A 24,719-nucleotide genomic window follows, 5' to 3' on the forward strand; every position below is an offset into this window, starting at 1 on the left:
AAGGATAAACCTTTTTCTCTCTGTTGAAGTTTTATTTCTAGTCAACAAGGAACCTCAGCAAACAAGAACTTGGATTCAATTTTCAAATCTAGACCATTTTAAATTTTAACATCCTGTCATTTACCTCAAGGATTGGTTCATGAGTTGCTACTCCTTTTATCATAACCGAGTAATCTCACACCATCATCAGATCACAGTATGAACTCACATACAGTGCCTAACCAGCATCTGAGCTTTGGTTCCACAGGTAGAGGCACACACGTGTATAAGTTGCATAATGTATTCTTTTAATCTCCATTGAAGATGGAGGAATCATTGAAACCTTAGTTTTTACTAGATTGTTATAGCATTTTCTGTTAGATGAAGTCCAAAAAGAGCCATATGAAAATGTGTAGTATGTACAGGTGATATGAACAACAACATATTGCTGTCCACTTTGACGACTATCTCTTATAGTGTAAGTTGCATGTCAAATAAAAAAATATTTTCTCATCCATTTTCTTGAACAAAATTGTGAGGAAAACCTACTGTACAGGGGGTATTTTGTTTGCTGTCATATTATAGTGCCAAGGCCGAGCTCATCCTCAATATCATCTCCTTCTTCAAAGAGCTTCAAAAACCGAGCCTGATCCTGCTCCCTCTTCCTCTTTTGCCAATACTTGTATGTACCCAACATTCCCAGAATCAATATGGTTGAGCCCAAAATACTTAGCAAAATGATAACTGCTACATTCATTCCTTTTTTATTGGGATTGTCATTCTCGGCAGGTGGTGCAGAGACAGAAACTACACACATGAACACAGTTTTTGCAAACATAAAATTGCAAATATTAGCAAGTATAGATGCAAGCATACACAAGAAAAATAATTTGGGAAACAACATGAAAGGTTGATTCAGAAATGCAAGGAATTGGAACAAAGTTAATTTGAGCAATCCCACTAATTCACAGATCCACAAGAACAAAACGAATCAACATTGAAGAAAAAAGTCTTTCAGACACAAGGTGATAAACTGATAGTATCAACACTAATCAAGCGTTATCCCACAAGGTGGGATCAGACCAAAGGTAATAATATTGAAGATACATAGCATACTAATTTGAAGTTTAAGATAAATAATCCTATGCACCTTGTGTTCAATCAATACTGTTTAAGGGGCTGGGGGAGTCAGGATAACTTTTTATTTCTTTAGATTCTTAACTAAATCATCTGCTATAGTTAATTTAAATACTTAGATAATTGAGGTTACTTGCTCTCTGATAATTTAAATACTTAACTAAATCAAATTTTTTAAAAACATAACTGCAAAATTGAACTGTAAGCACCATCTAGAGTTAAAAGAACCATCAAAGTTGAAATTGATTTCTTTTGATGACTTTATATTTGTTGCATTGGCATCATATATGTCACAACTACTATCACACTGTTGTTTGCAAAGTCTAATAGCATGATATCCGTAAGAGGAGTTTTCAAAGAAAAAAGGTAGCAAGAAACTCACCACCAGAAAAAGATAAGCACTCTGGACACAGAAAACTAGCATTGAATTCTTTTTCCTTGAAGTGGGCGTATCTTCCATCAGGGGTGGTAAAATCAGAAGGACAAAATTCCCACTCATCAAACACATCATCTGAAAAAATGTCTTCCTCATAGATTCCACATCTCTTGCACTTTTTACCTGAGAAATTAGTTAAAGGCTGGAACCAAAAGGCAAAATCTCAGTAGTTGCTCCAAAACTAACACTGGTAATTACAAATGCAAAGCCGCTTGAATTTAATGAGTAAGCTTCAGGTTACTAAGCAAACCCCTAACATACATATAATAGTTGTTTTTTTGTAAGTAACATACATATAAAATAATGAGATGAGCTAGCTGCCTAAATTAAAAAATAACTGTTGTTTGGCTAAAGAGGCAAGGATTTCAATCAACCAATTTATCATAAACCATGTTGTTACCTGAGCTAAAAGCTGATGGGCCAGGTCATCATTGCCAAATAACTATCTAACCAGCTCAACATAACTGAATAATACCTACCAGTATTCTTTTGTAATTTTAACTGTATGCTGAGCTGTTATAGGATGCATCTTACCTCAGGGAATTGCATATTGCAATAGTCCCTTTTCACTAAATACTGTACAAGTGACATATTGCTGAATAATGAGAATAATAATTCATTTGGTTTGGTCACTCCTATTTTCTACAATCACTTCCATATGATGGAATCAGAGCTCCACTCATAGAGCTCTGTTGTACACTCTGACATGGATCACACAACTCAAACTAATGTTTATCAAACACTAGCAATGGAATTATTGATCTCTAGCAGAATCCATTATGATGGACCTTCTCTATTGTCGTGACTCCACCATTGAACGGAGCAAACTACCATGCCTGGCTCAGATCAATGCAAAGAGCGTTGAATGGGAAGAACCAATTCAGATTTGTCGATGGAAGTATTGACGTTTCATTGGAGTTAGGTCTATGTTATCAATCATAGGATTGTTGGATTATGAATGCAATAGATGTGTGGAAGGACTAGAGAGAATGACTCTCTCAAGGCAATCTCATTCACATATCTGAAATTCAGCAACAGATAAATGGATTGAAGCAAGGCTCAATGTCAGTGACTAAAATTTTCACTGAGTTGAAGGTTCTACAGAAGGAACTTGAGAGCCAAAGACCGGTTCCAACTTGTAGTTCTCTGGATCTAAGTTCATGTGTATCCATGAGAAATGCACACATGTTCCAACTTCAAGATCAAGTCATCCAGTTCTTAACAGGATTCAGTGACCAATTCTCTGTTTTAAAATCGCGAGTCATTGGTGGATCCATTTCCACCACTCCGTGGTGTTGCAACAAGAAAGGCAAGGAAATCTTGCTAATCTTGATGATTCAAAGGTTCTGGTCAGTGCAGTTGAGACTCCTTGATACTCGAAAGCCACAAGGCCAAGGAAGACGAGCAAATAGCAACAATTATATTGGAAGAAATTTGAACTGGGGTTGTATATACTGTAGGAAAACTGGACACACCAGTGAAACATGCTATAGAAAGCATGGTTTCCCACCAAATTATGGGAAAGGTGTTCAACTTGTAGCAAATGCTACACAACAACTGCAGAAAACTGAGTCAAAGGATGAAGTTGTGGTTAATGAACAACTACAAAACAATTTACATTCAATCTTATTTCAGAGTCTAAGCTTTGTCATTTTTTGAGTTGTACTCTCCAATTTCATGAGTCTGAGTGCATTCTGCTGATCAAGTTGAAGGGCTATATCACTTGGTGATTGATGAAAATCAAGCTGAAGTTCTATGTGTACATAAAAATGTTTCTGTTGCCATACCTGAGCCAAGATTGCATTGTCACACTCCTGCTGGGACACTTGTAACATTAGAGAATGTCCTTAATAAGTAAGTAGTCTTTCTTTACTCTTTCCTTTCAGTCAATAAGAAGTGTGATGTATGTCATTATGCTAAGCAGAAGAGATTACCATATACTCTTAGTCACAATAAAGCTTCTCAGAGATTTGAATTGCTATATTTTGATATATGGGGTCCCTTGTCCATTGCTTCTATTTAATGGACACAAGTATTTCTTGACTGAGTTGGATGATTTCAGTAGATTTGTATACATTATATAGTTGAAATCCAAAGCTGAAGTAAAGCAGGCCAGCATCATATTTAGAATTTTGTTGTTATGGACTTATGGCTGAAACTCAACATGAAGCATAAGTGAATTAGATTCGTACAAATAATGGATATGAAATTCTGATTCCTCAGTTTTGTGCATCTAATGGAATAATCCACCAAACATTTTGTGTTGAATTTCCCCAACAAAACAGGAGAATTGAGTGGAAGCATCAACATAACTGAATAACTACCTAACAATTATTTTTCTGTAATTTTAGCAGTATATAGAGCTATTACGGATGCATCCTAGCTCAGGGAATCTTTCCATACAAGTGACATTTTTTCTGAACAATGAGAATTACAATTCATTTGGTCATTCCTAAAAAAATAAAATCTTATGACTTAGATAGGCATGCTCAATTAGAAAAAAATAAAAATCCAGAATGATCATAAACAACAGACACGGTTAAGGAAAAGCCGTAAAAAGAACCTGCCAAGACTCTTCACCCTTAAAAGAATATAAGAGATGTGGTTTTTTGATGTCAGGCAATTCAGTTTTGTTGTCCCCTTTGCACAGAAAATAGACAGTTGGAGTGGCTTTAAGCAACTCGTGGGTTGTGAAGATCTCAATCGAGCTCAGCGTCATGTCCGCAGATATAATCAATCCTGTGCTACCAACATGTACGCGTTACGTTGGGTTTCACCAAAACTATAAACACACAAATAAATAAAAGAATAAAGGTGCGAGTTTGTGTGAAGGGAAAATTGGAAAATAACCTGGGAAATAGGTGAAGAAGAATATGAAGGTGAAAAGAAGGAGAAGAGAATTGCGCGACATGGACATGGCAACACAGGTTGATTAAGGAAGGACCAAGGTGGAGGGACAATTTCAGATTCGAAGGTTAAACGACAGCGTTTAAGATTGTGGCGCGGGTGATCGCGACTGCTTAATTTTTATTTCTTACGGTCTGTAGTCTTTTTCTCTCTCTCAGTGGTGTATTTTGTTGTATAAATATCATTTCTCATTTTAAATCAATTTTCTGATAATCAAAAAATTTATGTAATGTTTTTATTATTTATCTTAATGTAATAAGAGTAATGTGATAATTTTATTGTAGTATAAGAACAATTAAACTCATAAGATTTTCACCTCTCATGAATTTTTTTTTTCGTGGAAACTGTTTAAAAAGTATTTCCAAAAAATATCATTTCCCATAAATGATAATTTTTTAAAAATAAATATTAAACATAAAAACTAAAATTTCTGTCTAAAATTCTCATGAAACAAAAAAATTTTCCCTACCAAAGTTTTGAAGGAATAATTCGGGGAGGCAAAGGACTTGAGTTTTATTTCAGGTCAAAGTTGTCAAATATTTGATTAAATTTATTTATTTTACTGAATACATAGGTTGAGTTTATTTTTAAGTTTGATTATATAACTGAATTACATTTGATTTAGTTAAAATTTTAATTAGTTTGAGTCATATGTAGTTTAAATTTTAAAGAAATTAGATGAAAGTATTTCTTTTATAAATAAAGTGTATAGATATATATATAAATGTTAACATATAAAAATGTTTAATTTATTTTATATTTTTATCTTAAAAAAAGCATTTGTTGAGAAATTTATCTAAATTGAACTTTATGTGTATTTATATTAACTTAAAAAAATTCTTTTGATGATCAATTTTGTGTTAAAATTGATTGTATACAAATTATAAATAAGTTATTATAAAGAATGCCTTTTGAATTTAACAAATATAAATTTTTTTATATATAAAATATTTTTTTTCTGATCATGATATTGATAGAAAATAATTCTATTAAAAATGATCATTAATCTTTATCAAAAAATATAAATATACATAAAATGAATATTTCCTTTTCAATATGATTTATTCTAACAATATAAAAAAAACTTGGAGTTGGAAAATAATTTGATCCAGAAATATTTGATGTTTTAAATAAAAACCAATCTTTTTTTGTACTGAAAATAAAACCAATCTTGTTGAGTACCGTAATATTAAACTATGATTGATTATGTCAAAAAAAAAAAACAGATTGATTATAAGTAAGCTTTTAGGTTTTGATAGATATATACATTTATAATTTATTATACATGCACATATAATATATATTAGTTTTCTCATTAACAATTGAAATAACTTAATTTATCTTTTAAAATGAATCGCTTACATTTTGATATATATGACGTGTGACTATTGAGAAGATAAAGCCTGTAAGTTTCATGTTTTTTTAGAAGATTGGCGTAGCTATATACGATCATGAAGTGCAATCAAATACCCGCGTATTTTTAATGAGCTAAATCCATATTTGAAGAGTGTAAGATCATTTTGATTTACACAAAATTCATCTAACCACTTTTAACAATTCAAAATTCAACAAATTCAATTCTACTGAACTCGAAATCACCGATTCAAGTTAGGTGGAATCAACTTGAGAAGACTTTGGTTTCCAATTGGTAGGCCTTGGTGAAGAATGCTGGCCAACAGAGGTATGTAGCCATTATGCTGCTAACAGTTGCTGCACCAATCATCATATTCATCACCACAATCTGTAGTTGAATTGCTTCCAACGGCGATGCCCCTCCCATAATGAGACCAGTCATTGCCCCAGGAAGGGATATTAGACCCACTGTTTTGGTGTTGTCCACCACCGGAGAAAGGGCCAATATCAGAGCCCTTTTCACTTGTTCATGCGTTGCTTGTCGTGGGGTTGCACCAAGAGACAATGCTGTCTCTACCTGAAATACAAATTAATACACTCTTTCATTCATCCCTCTCAATTTACTCATCCACACCTATTACAAATAAATGTTAACCCTAAAGCCTATCAAATCACTTGTCGTGTGTGTTTCAACCTTATTATGCATGAAAAAAAATATTTCACTAAAAATGATTTGTGAGATTCTAGTCATTAACAAATTTAATAGATATTTTACATGATGATGAATTGATGAGAAAAAAAATCTTAAAAAGAAAAAATCATTGTACAAATATTTTTTTAAAAATAAAAACAATTATTAAATGATTGCACAAAAAGTGATAATTAATCATCAAAAAAATTATAAGGCTCCATTTCAAATTATTAAAAAATTATAAAAAAAGTTTCATAAGTCAAATCAATTCTTAACTATAATCTTCAACCAGAGAATTTTATTTTAAATACGAAACGAAGAACTTTAAATTAGTGGTTGCGGCTAAAAGAGCTGGAGATTTTTCATTGACTTATAATTTTTTTTGTTTGTTGCGTGTGTGGATCTGTTCAAACTCAATGATCTGTTCAAACTAGTTTATAAATTTATTATTAGAAGGATACGGACGAGTACAACTAAGACATACCAAGTTCATTTGAGTTTTGATGTCGTCTCTGAGTCTTTTCATGGTAACACCGGTAACTGTCATTGAGTTCCCAACCATCATGCCAGCCACAGGTATGATATATCTAGGAGTGAAAGGGAACACGCTCAAAGCTACCAGCACCAACATGGTCACTGCAGTTCCTGTGAGAATGGAGGCCCCTGCCACATACTTCCCACGAGGAACATGTTTCGCACGCTGACCCGCAGTGTAACCCGCTATTGATACCTGCAAGGACAATTATATGCATTTTTTATCGATAGAAATTTAACAAGATACTCACTTATCTTATTCAATGTCTTTATAGACAAATATATACATTGCTTAGGAAAAGGCTTCTAAAATTAATTCATCTTTTATTAACTCTATATATGTTACGGATGCCATCCAGATATATGTACATGTACATATCACAGAAAGACAAAACATTAATCGATCAAATCAGGATAATAATTAATTGTTGGGAAAAATCCTTTTTACACAACAACGAGGATCAAAGGATAGATAACACACAAAATAACACCATGAATGAAACAATCTAAGAACACAAATTTAAATGTAATTCGATATCTTTTGCTTAACAGGAAGATCTCTAGAAATATATTCTGATAGAAACTACTTAATTCATACCAATATCATGGGTAAGCAAAATAAAAAAAATATATCATAAAATATTTAGTATCTCAAATAAGATTAACCATTAGAGGTAAGACAACATAAATTCAAAAATTGAACTTTGTCATATGAAATTAATCTCTGGACATGTACATCCAAAACGAAGAAAATGGATATATAAGATGTTATTATGGAACATAAATAGGTTAAGAAATTAAGAATGAAGAGTGGAGTACAGACCATGAAAAGGTATGCTAGGAGGATCCATCCAGCGTTGTCCTGGCGGAAAATGAACTCCAACACAAAGCCAATGATAGAAAGTTGAATAAATGCCCTCACAATGGCAACAACCATCTCTAGCTCCAGCCCCAGCTTCTGGTAGAAGGACAAGGCCACAGCCAAACACACCACTGCAGTGGCAGCCACTGGCTTCACCATACCCTTCAGGAACTCCATCATCCATGACCAATCCGTGCCAACTAAAGGGACCTCTATTTCATGCTGCAATGAGTGGTTCAGAGTTAGCATATTGGTTTTAAAGAAGAAATTAGATTCCATGATACGCTAGCTAGCTGGGGAGTGGAGGGAGAGTAAACGTTGCTTTAATCACAACATGTATTATGTATATGTGAAAGGGCAAAGTCAGAAACGACCTTCCCCAGAATGTGTGTCACCACGTGGAGTCACTAACCTTTGCCTCTGGCGTGACACAGCAACAGATTCATTCCGATCAGCACTATTTTGGCACTTTCTTAGTTTACTTATCATTTTTTTAACTATTAAATTTCATTTCTGATCAATCACAATTCACGGCTAATATCATCGTGGGACCCCAGCCACATACATTATATTATTTTACACATTTTATTCTAGTTAAGAAAATAAATTGAAAAAATCAAATAAAAATGCTAAAAAAGTAAAGTAAAAAAAGTTTTCTAGAGTGTTCGGGAACTATTTTTCACCTGCAAAGAATAAGAAATAGAGTAAAATAATTTTATATTGTGATTGAATTAGGATGTAATTAGTAATTAGATTATCAGTGTGCAATAGCCTATTTTCTCTTAAATTATTTTGCCTTTCAAAATATCGATCTCAAAGTTCAAAAACAAGCAATTGAATTTCATAAACAGTTATGCGTAGTGGGGTATTTACTAGTTAAACTTGCAGCTCAACCTATTGTCCAAATGCGGTTTGGAACGGCGCATGTTAGTGGAAGTATGACAAAGTCTTTCAGCTTTTTAGTTTAGCCCTTTTGAGTTCATTTTATTTTAATTAATTTTTATTTGTTTTAACTGGGTCGTGGTGAGTTTACGGAAATGTTGTGGCTTTCGTTTTGTGGGTCACTGTTATCCTTTTCCTTTTGGTTTAGGTACTCTGGATTGTGCAAGCACATGTCATCGCAGCTTATACATGTGATATTCTTTTTTCTTCAACATTTAACATGAATCTCAGTTCGTTCGATCAAATATTCTCTCAAGATCTTAACCGTTGAATTAATTATTCTGTTCTGGTATCATAATATTAATTTTGTAAAGATCTTAACTGTTGAATTAGTTATTCATAGCTTACATGATCAAGATCTCGGGTACAAAAAAAATCTGCAGGAGAAATAAAAGAGGATCTCACTAATGAAAGAGAGGAATTGTATCAAAACAAAATCCGAGACATTATTGTTTTGTTTCTATTAAAAAATATAAAACAAAATCTTAATAATATACGTCACCCTTCAGATGTCAACTATCAATTAGATAAATTGTACTCTTATCTTTCGTCACATTATGTTTTTACTTAATGTTTGGTTTAAGATGATGAAAGCCTTAGTTTTAATTTTAATAATAATAATAATAAGACATAAGATTGGTTATATTTTGATGAAGATTAATGACTTTCATGTACTACATAGTTTAATGACTTTTATAACTCGCTTTTTCTATTAGAGTACCCAAAACTTCATCTGTCACAAATTTCATCTAATAAGGATACCCTTAAAACTTTAAGGCATCATGAAGAGTATGAAGTCATATGACATATCCTACAAGTTAGAGTCTCCATGACTCCATCTTAGTCAAAAGAAAGCAAAAAAATGCCAATTTTCAATTTTCATTAACATATCAAAGCACTTAGCCAATTTTCAATAACATTTCTCATTGATTGATGCATAAAGCATGTCATCTAATATAGTTAATTATCATGCAGAAAAGAAGGTTAAAGATATTGCTTAAGAGCACACCTTGGACACATTTTATAAAATACGAGTATTGAACAGTTCAATTAAAAAACTTATGCTTTGGACGTTTTAGTGCTAAGACCATATTTTAGCTAGAGAACACGCATGTCTTTGGACGATCTCTATTTCCTTTTTATAAAAACATAGTTTATTTTAATTTTAAATGATAGTTGTCCAAAGGGAAAAAACACTTTATTCAAAGCGTTATGATACACTCCACGTTAGTTATTCGTACTTTTTGTGTGTTTAGAGTTCCTATTACATAACAGCTCTTCTAATCTATATAAACCTCTGTATTCATCTTTCTTTCCTTTATCTAGTTTATTTAATTTAACAATCAAGGGAGCTGAACTATGAAAAACTGATTTTGTTTTTATTGAATACGTTTTCATAAAATTGGATTTCATTCATAGGACAATACTTTTAATTTGTCTTATAAACATTGTTAGATTTATGAACTAGCTTTGTCTAGGTGATTTATTATGCTTGATTAATTTGTTAATTGAATAGTTAATTACCCCTCATTCTCTAAATTCCCTTTATCTGTCTTTTCCTTCAACTCAATATTGTTAACAGTTTACAGAAAAGAGGCGAACTGGGGAAGAGAGTCGAATATAAACACTTGCAAAAGAAGTAAAGAACCTTACAGCTCAAGGTTCGCTAGGCAATCAGCACGTATCTATACACTTTTCTTTCAGGCTGAGGGCAATGGAAAAAAAAAAATCAGTTGTCATAAAAATAAAAGGACTACGATGAATCCAGAAACAACCCTTTGTTTTGTTCAGGCCCAAATAGTTGGTTTAGAGAATCCTTTATATGTCAATAATGTTTTGACGTTGCTTTTAGAAAATCCTTTATATTTGAGGAAGGAAGTGATTCTCACTCAAGTTACTTTGAGCACCAATACATATACTACATCAGGTGATAAGGGGAAGGCAAACTTGACCTTCTGATTTCGCGTCACCTTACGAAATAAAGCTGTCATTTCTTTGGCGCAATAGAAATGTATATATACTCGTATACCACGAATCACATTCATAATGTTGAATCAAACATGCTAATTCTCAATTTTCTAGTTGTTAATAACATAAAATCTTTGACTTGATTCTTTCCTTAATCTTTGGTGTTAATATATTGTTACGAGGAATACTATCTTGCAACTATATTTACACAGAACACAGTATCATAGAAAATCTTGTTGTTGCCATTATAGTAATGTAATTCACCAGGTAAAACAATTTTCAATCATCACTACAACAAGCTTTGGAATTCTCCTTGGGATCAATTCCCTAACTACAAAACAAACAGTCCCCACTGCTATAACAAAAAAAATAAATTAATTGCTCTTTCAGTTGAGCGTTTTCAGAACTGTTCAGCATGCTATGCAATTGATATCTACAAACCACTAAAATTTCATCTATGATCTACTTTCCTTTTGTTGTACTTCTTTTGATTTGGGGATTTTGTGAATGAGCAGCTTCCTTCTTAACAGATTTAGGAACAGATTTCTTGTCTTTTCTGACAATCCTCCGTGCCAATGCCTTGAGCGGAACTGTAACGTCCAAAGGAAGAAGCACCTCTTCCAACTCTTGCCAATCAAGATCTTCTGAGTCACCATCTTCATAGTGAACCCTGTACCACCCAGAATCTTTGTCGAAATCAGTTACCATACCTGAGAAATATCTTCCCATAAACCACTTTTGGACATCCCTCCCTTCAAACCATTCACCCAAACCTGAAGGCGCATGCATTTCAACCTTGCTTGAAGCATTACCGGGAGCAATGGTGCAGCCACCAGGGATTATGTCAGGCACCCCATTAATTACAATAGCAGGTTCTCCAGGTAATTCATAAACCCCTGCAGCTGAAGCATTTGACTGCTGCTTAATTCCATTGTCTTCCATTTCAAAAATAAGTTCCCAAAATCTACGGAAAAACAGTAAACAATCAAATTATGCATGAAATGATAATCTTGTGTCTACACTCCAAAGCTTTATGAAGATTGTGGCTCGGAACATGATTTAACAAAATTAGTGTTTGACAAAATAAATCAAAGAACTAAACAGATCATGCAAAACATTTCAGCTCCTGCAAAACTACAACACACGAGTACAACAAAGGATTCATATTCCATTAGTATAAATCAAGGTTTTAAATTGTGGTTTAGTTGCAATCCTTGATGTTGTGGGAAATTACAGATGAATGCGGCCAATATGACCACAAAGGCAGTTGCCGAGACCTCAAAATTGCGGCCAGAGTCGTGGTTGCAGAGCCTGACATAAATGTTAAAAATGTAAAAAGAACAAAATTATAAAAATACAACTAAAGGTTTTTGAAGCCTTTGCGCATCTAACATGGATACATGTCGAAGACTCAACTACTGGTTAGAAGTGTATATGCTTCTTAGCTGCAAAAATTGCGAGAGTTGTTTTATTCAAGATAATGTAAAAAATATAAAGTGAAAAAGATGGTGCAGGAATAACAATTACAGAACCTAAAATGGATCAATTTGTTTTGCCTTCAATAGAGAGCCTAAACCTCGTTAAATCTCGTTTAGATTCTATGTGAGATTAGAGAAGCACTCGAATTGCACAAAAGTCTCACTATATCTCTGATTTTTTTTTATTTAACAGAAGTAAACTCAATTTGAGTGTAGTGAAATGAATCAAAGGGGAAAGAGAGTAATATCGCAAGACACGAACCTGTGAATGACCAGCGACCTTCTGGTGTGTTGTTTCGGTCATCCGAATGGGATTTGCAAACCGCACTGTCTCTTGCTCCTCGCACGCTCTGAAAACCCTAACAAGAAGTTGGTGCTGACTGCCGAGTGAGCTGTGACAAGGGATTATTTATTTTTGGATAAATAGTAACTTTCTTGTTAGAGACATATTTATTATAACTATCCACGTAAGTATTAATTTTGTGACATTATGGTGTCGTTAACTTTTTCCATATTTTTTGTTTATTCATTTTCATGAGTAAAAATCTTTTTTATTTCCATTTTATTAATTGTATTATTGGCACATGCATTATGCTTTTGATAAAATTATATTATATATACCAATTAAAAAATAATAGCATTATTAACACATATATTTGTTTTTTATCACTAAATTCAAAAGGAGCTTAAATAATATAAACTATAAATGTAAAATTATTACACTGTTGATCAATTAGATCATTCTTAGTGTTTGATGTTTAAGGTGGACTATGAAAAATATTATGATTCAATCAATGGGGAGTTTCTAATATATATGCTTCATAAATTGAGCTTTTATGAGAGATGGATTGAGGGATGCTTGGTGAGTAGTAGAGTTACGGTGTGGTTAATGAAAGTCTGATTAAGGAGTTTGTAATGACAAAAGACTTAGATAAGGAGATCCGTTGATCCTAGTTTAAGATTGTGACAGAAAGATTAAGTGAAATGATGAGGGAAGCTATAAAGAAGTTTATTCACAAGTTATCATGTGGGAGAGCATAAAGTTCCGATCAACCTTTTACAATATATGGATGATACCATTTTTATTGGAGAAGCCACTTTGGTCAATGTGGTGACTATCAAAAGCATGCTTAGAGGGTTTGAGCTTGTCTTCGGGCTTAAAGTCAATTTTCTTTAAAAGCTGGTTTGATACCATTGGGGTACTGGTTGAAAACATGGAAATGTATACTCAATTGTTGAATTGCTTGACTTTAGATTTTTCTTTTGTGTACTTAGGTATCCCCATTGCCATAGGTACAAACCCTAGGAAACCTATTGTTGATAAGTATGCAAAAATTTGTCTAGTTGGAAACATAAAACTTTGTGTATGACGGGGAGAGTGTGTCTCATTAATTTCGTTTTGTCATTATCTTTGTTTTTCTTGTCTTTTTTTAGAATTCCTAGGAGGGTGGGTAAATGTCTTATTCAAATCCAAAGAAATTTTTTGTGGGTATGAGAGGAAAAAAATAAAATTTGTTGGAAAAGTTGGGACAACTTGTGTCTTCCTAAAGAGAAAGGGGGTCTTGGCATCAAAAGTACTTTTCGTTTTAATTTAGCACTTGTGCCGAAATGAAGGTGGGAGCTTATGAGGGAGAAAGAATGAAGGTTTATGGTGTGGTGTGTTGGGATCATTATGAGGGATGGAGGGGTCTAGAAAAAGAGGAGATATCAAAATCATTTTCTATATGGTGGAGGGATTTGTGTAAAACTTGTGGTGGATTAAATGAGTCCAAATGGTTTGATGATATGGTTGTGAGGAAAGTGGGAAAAGGAGACAAAACTCAGTTTTGGAAGGATATTTGGGTGGGAAATCAATCGTTGGCAAGTGAGTACCCAAGATTGTTCTTAAATTCTCTTCAAAAGGACGAGTATGGAGCCAATTCAATATGGGGTAGTGAGATGAGGGAGTCTGGAGGTGGAATTGTGCTTGGCGGAGAGAGTGGTTTGTGGTAGGGTGACATGGTTGAGAACAGTTATGGGGGTGGGGGGGTCGTGTTGGTTGAGGGAGCGGAGGATTCTTGGTTGTGGCCACATGAACAATCTGGGTTAAGTCTTCATATAAGGCTTTGTGCGAAAGGATCGAGGATTCAAATATTAATGCACACTTTAGTTGATATGTGGAAAGTGAAACTTGCTCCTAAGGTGAACATTTTCCTATGGAGGATGATGAGAATCAGATTAACTAGTAGGGATAACTTGATGAGAAGAAACATAATTGGGGAAGATGGAGATTTGAGCTGCCTATTCTGTCAAAATTCCAATGAATTTGTAATACATTTGTCGTTTGGGTGTTTGCGGGTAGACGAAATTTGAAAAATTGTTATGCATGGCTGGGTATTAAAACTGCTTAATTTCCCATATCATTATTAGCAACATCGTATTCCTTTGGAGAACAAGTCATTACAAGCACGTTGGAGGTTCATATGGTGCAGCACTGCATGGGTGTTATGGACAGGAACAACATTGTTTTTAACGGTGGCCACTTTGATAAGCAGAAAATAGTACAGGAAATAATGTTCCAATCATGGACGTGGATTAAGGAATTTGACAAGTCTTTCTCCTACTCTTTTGTCCAGTGGAGCATGAATCCGGGTCTCTGCTTGTTGGGGCAATGAATCACGATAACGGTAGAATGGTGGATAAGCAAGGAAAAATGCAGGTATGCTAGGAAACAAAATTCTGGTATTGCCGGAATTCAACCACGTGCAAAAGGAGTAACAGGGGATGTCGGGTGGTGAAGTTAGAGAAATTAAAGGTGCAACAGTAGTTGATTTTGTCAATATGCTGATACATAAAACAACAATGAATGGTTGTTAGATTAACTTTCAAGAATGGTTGGTGAATATCATAATGGCTACAATGTGATTGGTTGGCACAAAGGCACCATGTGCTGATAGTGGCTTCCTTTTATATATATATATATATATATATATATATATATATATATATATATATATATATATATTTGTTGATTGAAATATTAAAAATAATAACATTATAAAAATATGGTTTGTGACCGGATGTGATTGAATAACAACAAAACTACATGTATTATTTATTTATTTATTAAAAAAAATATTTAATCACCACTATTTTTTTTATCATTTCAAAAAGTATTATACTGATCTGAATTATTCTACAAATAACACTTTCTGATAAAAACAATTGAAACGAGATATTATCTAATAAAAAATATATGTTTGAGAATTACTTATGTCAAGTTTGGACTTGTAACTAACGCCATAGAATGTCCTAAAGATTGGGTTTTATGAAATAATATGCCGGGTTCTGCCAAAAAAAGGTGTGGCACGATTTACTTCTAATCAAGTAATCATGTGAGTCTGTTGACAGTGTATGGTTTGACAAATGAGAGTCGAAGATGGTTGCACATTTGCATTGTAATGCGGACTGTAAAAGTTTTTTGAAAAAAGAAATGAGATGAAAATGAAATGACGTAATTTCAATTCAGGGTACATGGCCATGCATATATAATTCCATCAAATAGAAAACCCAGGAATATATTAAGTACCTGAATTTTTCTATGATTTTTTTCTGGTATATGGTACAAATTACAAAAACCCAGCATATATGTGTGAGTCTTGGGTTTAATTCAACAAATGGGAGCTTCCTGTCCTGTACCAAATTCTGTCGCATACTTACTTGCAGTCTTACTTCCTCTGAGGAGGGAAAGAGGTACATGCTTATCAGCTTATGTAGTCAGAAAATTTTAAGACCAAAATGTTATGTTGCAACTGCCATTATTTATTGCCATACTTATGACAAAGTAATTAAGTTGGGTTTTTTATCAATCACAATTCACAAGTCATATTAAAGAAGAATCATAACAACTTGGATAGTAATTATATATATATATATATATATATATATATATATATATATATATATCGCTTTTTATGCTAAATATTCATGAAGATTCTAGTTTGGCACTTAGTTTCTATAGATACATATATAATCGAATACAACCTGGCCCAGTTGCAACAGCACTACAGCAGTATTAATTTTGGCAGCTTGTGCTCATTAGGGATTATTGACGAAGCTTGCAATATATTCAACATGCAAGAAGCAATTCTTGCAACGCAGTTCTTTTAATTAATCAAAAGCTTGAAATAACATTAAAATTACTTCGACAAATTAAAGGCTTAAGGACACACGAATTATTAATACATGCAAGAGTTGTTGATGTTCTCAAAATATACACTGCTAGCTAGTTGGATAGTATATGTTGCTGCTATGCATATTGTTTTTTGTTTCTCAGCAAAATAGCTATGCATATTCTTTGGGGTATTAAAAATTGACTGGGAACTTCAGTTATGGGTTTTGGGAACTTAAAATTGATTATGGATTTTAGTTACTTTTCTACGTGAGTATATATGTTAGGAAGCAAAGTCTACTTTACACTACTCTACTCCTAACATTCTACTATTAAAAGAACTACAAAAATAAATATAAACTGAAATATTTTATTCATTGATCATAGGTAAAGATAAATACACTTATATAACCTAAAGAATATTAATTAGTGGATAACAATTATCCAAGTATTAACATTATATTATTTTAACATAAATAAAATAAAAACTATAATTTATAAATATCTAACTCCATCCTATATAACCTTTGATCAGTTACTTAATCATCCTTCTTTTCTGGTATAAAAGCTACCAAAAATTGTACCAATAAAAAATGCCAAAAGCACACTGACTTTTCTGGTAATTCCTTGATTTGTTTTGGATAATGGTGGAGTTGGAAACCCATTTCTAGCATTAGGCCAGTATAAACAAGTACTTTAGGTGCACTGCTTCAGTTGAACATTTGAAAGAGATGGATGTGTCCATGGCCAAATCTTGATTTCAACTGGGTGAGGTTCATTATATAAAGTTTCAAAATCACATTATATATAGATCGAGCTTTCCTTTACCCACACCATGATATTTATCTTAATATCTCCCACCCGGCCAGCTAGTGATCGGGGCATTGCCACTTGCTATGGCACTAAATTATAGTAGCGGTAGATCGACATGTATGGAAATTAGCTTAGACAACATATTTATGATATGAATTAATGTAATCATATATTGTGGTGCGCTTTATAGTGAACGTTTTTAGTTGGGTTGGAAAGCTCTCGATCATAAGCAATAGAGATTTTGGTTCTCCAAGTTTATTCAACTTAATTAAGTCTACTCTCTTTAAATTAAGCAAATTTAATTAGTTCCTCCACGACTTTCTTTTACCTAATATTAACCTTCACATTCTCATTTTCTATCTAAATATTTGATGAGTTGACGACGGATTAATTTGTTTTAATAACATTTTTAAAAGTTTAGAAATCATTATTTAGTGAATTTTTGAAGAAAAACAAATTTAAAGGAATTTATAAGAAGTGAGATTAGGGTTTAAGAGGGGAAAATTGGAGAAATATTTTTTAGGTCAAACATCTTGATGCTTGTATTAGTGAGTTTTGAATGGAAGGTTTAAAACAATTTCATTGAATCAATTTATGAAGATATTGAGTTGAAAATGAAAACTTGAGGATTTCAAGTAAAAAATTAATGAACCATTGAATTACTTTTGTCACAATATATTTTTTTGTGATAATGTTAAAAGTTTATAATAATTTATACATATTATTTAATCTGCTAAATTCTCATTACATTTTTGTCACTATATTATTAATAGTAGTTTATAAACAATTGAGAGTGTATTTTATTCTCGAAAATATATTTATTTTATTTTATTTTTTCTCTTTATCTTATAGTACACTTTTGTATTAGGTTGGTTAGATCTTCACATGCATGTGGAAAGATATTCATTAAATAAAGTAATAAAGACGAACCCGCTCCCCGACAATCCTCACTAAAATGTTTACATAAGAAGATGGAAGCACATGATGGCAGCAATGTTGTTAACAATTGGACTTGGGTTTGTGACCCTACTCAAAAGGAGGGATAGTATGCCCTTAAATAGAAATGGAGTGGTTCAGGCAAAATGTCAAATAATAAAGGTGGAAGTTTAGAGTTCTTTCTTTGCATTTGTTTATGGATAGAATTTCTTTAATGCATGTAGTTAGGTGGAAGGCTTTGATGATTCATCATGTATCGCAAAATCAAGTAAATAAACTGCCACTAATAATGCTAATCCATTTCTTTGAGTGCAATGCAACCCTAATACGAAACCTCATAATGATAATTTATTGTTCAGTGTTTAGAGTTTTAATGGAAACATGAATTTGAACACTTCCGCTACTACTTTCTAGAATGCACGCATAGTTTGGTATGATAATAACGACTTGGGCCTACTCGCCCATTTGGTATGTTGTACCCATAGTTCTCTTCGTGGTTGTCAATACTACAATGGTCAATGAGGAATGAAGGCTAGGGATCCCTACAATATCCAATTCTAAGGAAATATGCTCTATTTTTAGAATAATTACTTTAAAACACACACATATAACAAAAAAATGTATTATTTAGAGGAAAAAATAATTTATTAATAGTTATATTAACTGATATAACTTACTTTTTCATTATTAATATTAATATATTATAATTATAAACCAGAGAAAATCAACTAACATGGGTTATTTCTTTCCGATCAAAGGTTTCGAGTTTTAGTCTTCTCTTTCAAAAAGTATATATATAGTAAAAAAATTAGTAATATATTTTTTTGATATCACACAAAAAATTATTTCATTATTAATTTTAGTTTTTTAAGTATATTTTATTAGTTGATAATGTTTTTTTTACACTGATAATACATATAAATGAAACATTTTTTATATACTGAAACCTTCAGACAAAGAAAGAAGTTCTATCCAAATCAAGCAGAAGGTTAATCATTCGGGCAATGTAAATTTATAGTTGCGATTGATTTAGAAAATTACTTTTTTTTCCTGCTTGGTCGCCTGCAAAGCTCTGTTCATTGGTTATTGAAACTTGAAGTTTTTATTATTATTTATTATATTATAAGCCTTAAGAATTTTTTGAAGCTAGAGATCGCCCGTGAGACGATATATATTGATATAATATTACGGAGATGAGATGGTGGAAAAAACTAAGGAGATTAGGCATTAAACTGAGCATATAAGGGAAGGATGTGCATAATAAATAATATTGCGTATTAATATGGTGCACAAATGATAAATATCTTTTCTCAAGTAATACGGCTTTTGTTTAATCCACTAGATTTAGTAGTTTACACATGACTGTAGATTTTAATCTCATTGAGGTCATTATAAAAATAAAAAAAACTTTCTTTAAAATATTTTTTACAAGAGACTATTGATTTCAAGTTGCAATCCATGATGCAACTATGTCAGTAATAAAAAAAAACTATCATTTTTAATGATAATGCATAACTCGAGCATTATAATCATCGATCGAGAACTTTAAATTAACATGAACTAAAAGAAATTCAAGCTATGTCTTGCCATTTTACAAGATTATATAAAATTATATTATTCATATAATTTTTTAATCTCTATTACATCAGTCATTTTATATAACATATGTTTACAATATTGTTATTTTTTCTCTATACAAGTATATGATACTTGCATTTCCTTTTTTTATTATTATGATTATGATACTTGTATTTCTTATCCTTCTTAAACCTCTCTAATTATAAAAACACATACAAAAAAGTTTCTTACAAATACGTTCTGTTCTGCACAGCACCGATTGGCATATTTTTTAATCTGTACAGTTACACAATACGTGTTCTCTTTTCAAATAAACCAGAATCATCACCTTTTCTTGTTTTCTATAAAACAACAGTGACAGTGACAAGAGAAACTTTCAGTTCTGATCTGAAGCCGTGATCATAGACAGCACTACTAGCACTTTTCTGCAACACTCAAAGATGGCAACTTGCTGTGGCCTAAGGTCCGATAATAAGCCAATAACAGCTGCCACTATTAAGCAGAACCACGCATGGAGGTGGATTTCTAAATTCTCTCTCACACATTACTCTTTAAAATGTGCTATCTCACTGGCAAGGAAAAAAAGAAATAAAATGGAACTCACATTGTTCAAATGGTTGTTTCAGTGGCAAGAACATGGAAGGACATAATGGTTTGGATACTCTAGAGTGCCTCAGAGGGAGATTACTAGCAGAGAGACATGCTTCAAGGGTGGCAAAAGAAGAAGCAGAATCATTGGGCAACAAGGTAATTTCATACATTGCTAGTTGTTTCATTCAAGAGACAATTTAGATTAAGGAAAGAAAATGGCATTGCTATTGTGTTTTCTGAAGCATTCTAGTTTTTGCTAGAAAACTTTTTTATTAGATTTTATTTCACTCCCTAAAATTGAAGAGAAAAAAATTATTGGGTGGTTTGCAGTTTGTTGAGCTGGAAAAGAAGCTTAAAGAAGAGATAAAACTAAGAGACAAAGCAGAAAGAAAGCTTAAGCTTTTGAAGAAGAAGCTTGAGTGTTTCAATAATGTGACCACCCCATCATGGCAAAAATCTCCTTCGTCTGAGATATGTGAAGATTCTTGCGGATCATCCTTATGTAGTGCTGTTTCTAGAGATTCAGAAGCAAATGAAACGAAGCTAGTTCATACAGTGAATCCAGCTTTGTTAGAAAATGAAGTCCACAACCACTATGTAGCAGAAGAATGTGTACTCGTTCAGACCCATAATAGTCCATTGACTACCAAAGATTGTAATTCAGACCAAAGTAACTTCCTCCCTCAAATTCTGGGCAATAATCCAAATCAAAGCTCAGATAATTTGAAGAATGATGGAAACAGGTGTCCAAGATGAAATTGGAATCATTGCATTTGACGAAAAATTTGGATCTTATAATTGAATATTTATTGGCTGATTTTGTTTGGCTCTATGTCAGGCTTTCACTTTCAAGCTCAAAATCATTGCCAAAAGGTTATAATTCATTGTAGCTCAAATCCAAGCCCAACTAAAGCTTTCCCTGAAAATATTTGCCATAACTCAAATCCAATTTAATAATAGCAGGTATTACATTCGAACATGCATTGCGGAGACATTATGCTGAGTAGTTTTTATCCTTCAATTTAATTTCTTTGTGATGGCAACCAATTTTGAACTTGGGGATCTGTTTCAGGCTTTAAACTCAAAATCACCATAACTTACTGTCCCTACTTGCTGTGACTTTTCCAGTAACATAACTGGCCACTTGTAATAAAAACCATTTAATGGAAGAGTACTTGAAGCTCTAGATTTAAGTTGGGAATTCAAGTCCAATGATTTAAGTTGCCGATATTAACCTTATAGAATGCATATTGAGATAGTAATAATGCTAAGTTGTTTCTATATTAATGAATGTTTGGAGGGGAGAAATATATAGAATGCAAATTAATTTGATGGGAACAGCATTAGACCGGGTGGCCCTTGGTAATAACTAATACTATTTAAGTTATTAAGATCACTAGCAGAAGAGTAATAAAGCTCATGTGAGTTATGGTTTCGTTTATCACATAAAGCATGTGAAAGTGAGGATTTGGTGTTAGTTCTAGGATTTTGACTTTGGGGTACAACTCTTTTGGCCATGCTGTTTTCTTGTGCCTTTCTTTCTATAGTGTGTGCACTTCTGGAAAATTTCGATTCATTGAATGCAGTCATCACTTGATTCCTGTGAGGTAGTAACTTCCATTTACATTAGGCAGAAAAAAAAAAGGAAAAAGAAAGCCGGTTCGATTTTCTCTGCTAACAACTACATTCTAACAAACTAACATTTAATTATAGAAAGAAAAGCTTTCATTTACATTATCATAGTTGGACTTGCTGGTTTATAGACTGAAAAATCATAACAGGAGAATTTTATGATTTGCTGCTTTAGCATACATCACTGATCACTTGGCAACCATCACAAACATTCACGCTGGACAAACGTGCCCACACATGGATGGTTAGGGATCGAGTTTATCAGGTTAAGAGTGTAAACTCGAGAGACCAAGTCAACCGAGTGTGTTCAAGTTTACTTGAATGAAATAAATTTAAAACTTGAGTTTGTCTTGATTAGATTTTCTTTACTAGATTTTTCCTTAAAATAATATTTCATTTGCTTATTTAATGTTTAATGTATGCTTTTATATTAAAAACTAAAGTAAAATTATGATAAAATACCATTTTATATTTATAAAAATGACTAAAGATGAGAGATGCTTTTTTTATGATGAAAATGATATATTTTTTGGATAAAATTTATAAATATTGATTTAAAATATGACTCTTGAAAATTGACATTAGGTAAATAGTGTGTATATAAAATAATAATAAATAAAATTATAATTTTTTAGGTAAATTTAATCAATAAAACTGTATTTAAATGAAATGTGTGTGATCATCAAAAACATAAATTAGTTTACCGTGTATTAATATGCAGTTATGTTAAATATTGGAAGAGTTATTTTATAGGCCATAATAATTATAAAAAGGTCAAATATGATTGTTTTTTTCCGGAGGATATTTGCGATATCAAATTGAATTCACAATGTAAAATCTTTTGCATTCATAATACATATTCATTAAACTCCAAATTGAATAAGAGTTTTAGCAACTGTTATGGTATTATGTAGTGAAATTTGCTCTATAGATAAATTTAAAACTTCTGAACTTACTTCCTTTTAATTTGACTCAGATCCCTCCTCATTCTAATTTTCTAATTTGTTCGATCCCACCTTGTTCTTGTCTTCTTTCACCAATCTCTTTCTCAATCATCAATTTTTTGAAAAAAAATAAATCCTTGATGAAGTAAATACCCTTGGAATTGTTGGCCTCATATTGAAAAGAATTACATAAATTTGGAAACGAAATCTCAAGAATTAGAGTTAAGGTTTCTAAAATTAGGATTTAGGGATATGAGAGCGATATGAAGATATAGGTGTCATAAAATCATTCACATCAACTCCATATCATATTATATGAGGTAAGTTGAATGTCACTTTCACAAATAATAGAAGTATTGGAAGGATTATGCGGAAATGAAAAAGGGTTTTTGAGAAATTCATTAAAATCATAAATTTCTCGAAAAATAAAAAAATTATTTAAGCCATTGGGGTATAATATACTAGCTAGTTAAAGAGTTGTTGGGCATTTTAGTCTTACTACCTTGGAAATAAAGGAAGCATGATGACTTGCTTCACAAAGAAAGACCAGCAATTGACCTATATATGACAAGTAACATGCATTCTAATAATCGAGCATCCCATGTACTAGTGTTATTGTATTATTAAAAGTTATGTTGCAAAGTTTTTGCTAGCAATCCAGATCTTCTAGGAGTCTTAAAATGAAATTGACCTCTTGCAAATGAAAATCTTAGAATAGATCATCAGTGATTTAAATTTAGTTTTAATATTTTATCATTAAATAAATTATTTTCAAGAATTATTTGAGATCTTCTATGTTTAGAAAAATTACGCAAGATATTGAACATTCACGCAAATCTCAACCATGTTTAAAAAAGTAAACCCAAGTATAAATATCTCAAATTCTTCATAAATTTTGGAGTAGAAACATATGGATAATTATAAAAAAAAATATGATAAGGTAAAAAATATTATCTATTAACTTGTTCAAAAGTACGAAAAATTATGAGAAAGGGCATATGATTAATCCACACAAATTTGTAAGGATTAATTTATTAATTGATTAATTAATGTGTTTAAATTAAGATTGAATTGTTTGAATAATATAAAAAATTATTAATCACGACGACAATTCATTTTTTTAGTCGGTAAAGTGTACAAATATTTATTTTATGGTAAATTAAGATAGAAATATGAAAAATTCAAAATCAAAAGTAACTATCCTTAATAAAATAATCTTATTGTGTAATAAGTTATGGTGATCAAGTCACATCTCATATGTACGATTTTCATTTATGAAATTCCATTATTAAAAAAAAAAGACACTATTTGTTCTGTTGTACATACAGGACTTCAAAGATCAGGAGCCATATGTTTCTCTATCATAAATTCATAATCTTAACGAATTCTGTTATGCTTTTGATTTAACTTTTTTATTTATTAATTTTATTAATAAATTAGCACAAAATATTTCATATAAGATTTTTTTTTGTCAAGCAAATATTTCATATAAGATACTATCATCTTTAAAATGTCTCTAACACTAGAGTCGGCCTGGTAGGGAGTTACGTAATATGCATGAGACTTAAATTTTAATCTCGGTATAATTATTGTTCACACAAAAAAGAAAACTTTAAAATAACTCTCTTAATTAATTTTTTTAATAAATATATTCGTTATGGGTTGAACTTAGGTTCAATCCATAAAATGATCAATCTTGATCCGATCATTGAGTCACCATGTTAACCAAGGTCAATACTAAAAACAACATTCTTAACATACACTTGTGATTTAGTGTGAACACTGGAT

General features: G+C 32.0%; 4 protein-coding genes across 4 annotated transcripts; 1 reads left to right on the forward strand and 3 right to left on the reverse strand.

The window, feature by feature from the left end:
- Nucleotides 1-282: 282 nt before the first annotated feature.
- LOC114407034 lies at nt 283-4,574 on the reverse strand. The gene is made up of 4 exons (XM_028369953.1): nt 4,403-4,574; nt 4,116-4,291; nt 1,499-1,694; nt 283-786 (listed from the first exon to the last, which is right to left on the reverse strand). Exons 1-4 carry the CDS (start codon nt 4,467-4,469, stop codon nt 554-556), a joined length of 672 nt encoding a protein of 223 aa, XP_028225754.1. The 5' UTR covers nt 4,470-4,574; the 3' UTR covers nt 283-553.
- Nucleotides 4,575-5,911: 1,337 nt separating this feature from the next.
- On the reverse strand, nt 5,912-8,261 carry LOC114407036 (protein ALUMINUM SENSITIVE 3-like). The gene is made up of 3 exons (XM_028369954.1): nt 7,861-8,261; nt 6,988-7,233; nt 5,912-6,389 (listed from the first exon to the last, which is right to left on the reverse strand). The coding sequence occupies exons 1-3, from the start codon at nt 8,176-8,178 to the stop codon at nt 6,078-6,080; spliced, it is 876 nt and encodes a 291-aa protein (XP_028225755.1). The 5' UTR covers nt 8,179-8,261; the 3' UTR covers nt 5,912-6,077.
- Nucleotides 8,262-11,030: 2,769 nt separating this feature from the next.
- LOC114407037 (dirigent protein 17-like) lies at nt 11,031-12,697 on the reverse strand. Its single transcript, XM_028369955.1, has 2 exons — nt 12,550-12,697; nt 11,031-11,773 (listed from the first exon to the last, which is right to left on the reverse strand). Exon 2 carries the CDS (start codon nt 11,749-11,751, stop codon nt 11,272-11,274), a length of 480 nt encoding a protein of 159 aa, XP_028225756.1. The 5' UTR covers nt 11,752-11,773; nt 12,550-12,697; the 3' UTR covers nt 11,031-11,271.
- A 7,279-nt stretch (nt 12,698-19,976) lies between these two features.
- Nucleotides 19,977-21,541, forward strand: LOC114407038. The gene is made up of 3 exons (XM_028369956.1): nt 19,977-20,281; nt 20,391-20,511; nt 20,686-21,541. The coding sequence occupies exons 1-3, from the start codon at nt 20,205-20,207 to the stop codon at nt 21,109-21,111; spliced, it is 624 nt and encodes a 207-aa protein (XP_028225757.1). The 5' UTR covers nt 19,977-20,204; the 3' UTR covers nt 21,112-21,541.
- The last annotated feature ends 3,178 nt before the right edge of the window (nt 21,542-24,719 follow it).

This window comes from Glycine soja, chromosome 3 (assembly GCF_004193775.1).
Source record: "Glycine soja cultivar W05 chromosome 3, ASM419377v2, whole genome shotgun sequence".
Classification (NCBI taxonomy): Eukaryota; Viridiplantae; Streptophyta; class Magnoliopsida; order Fabales; family Fabaceae; genus Glycine; species Glycine soja.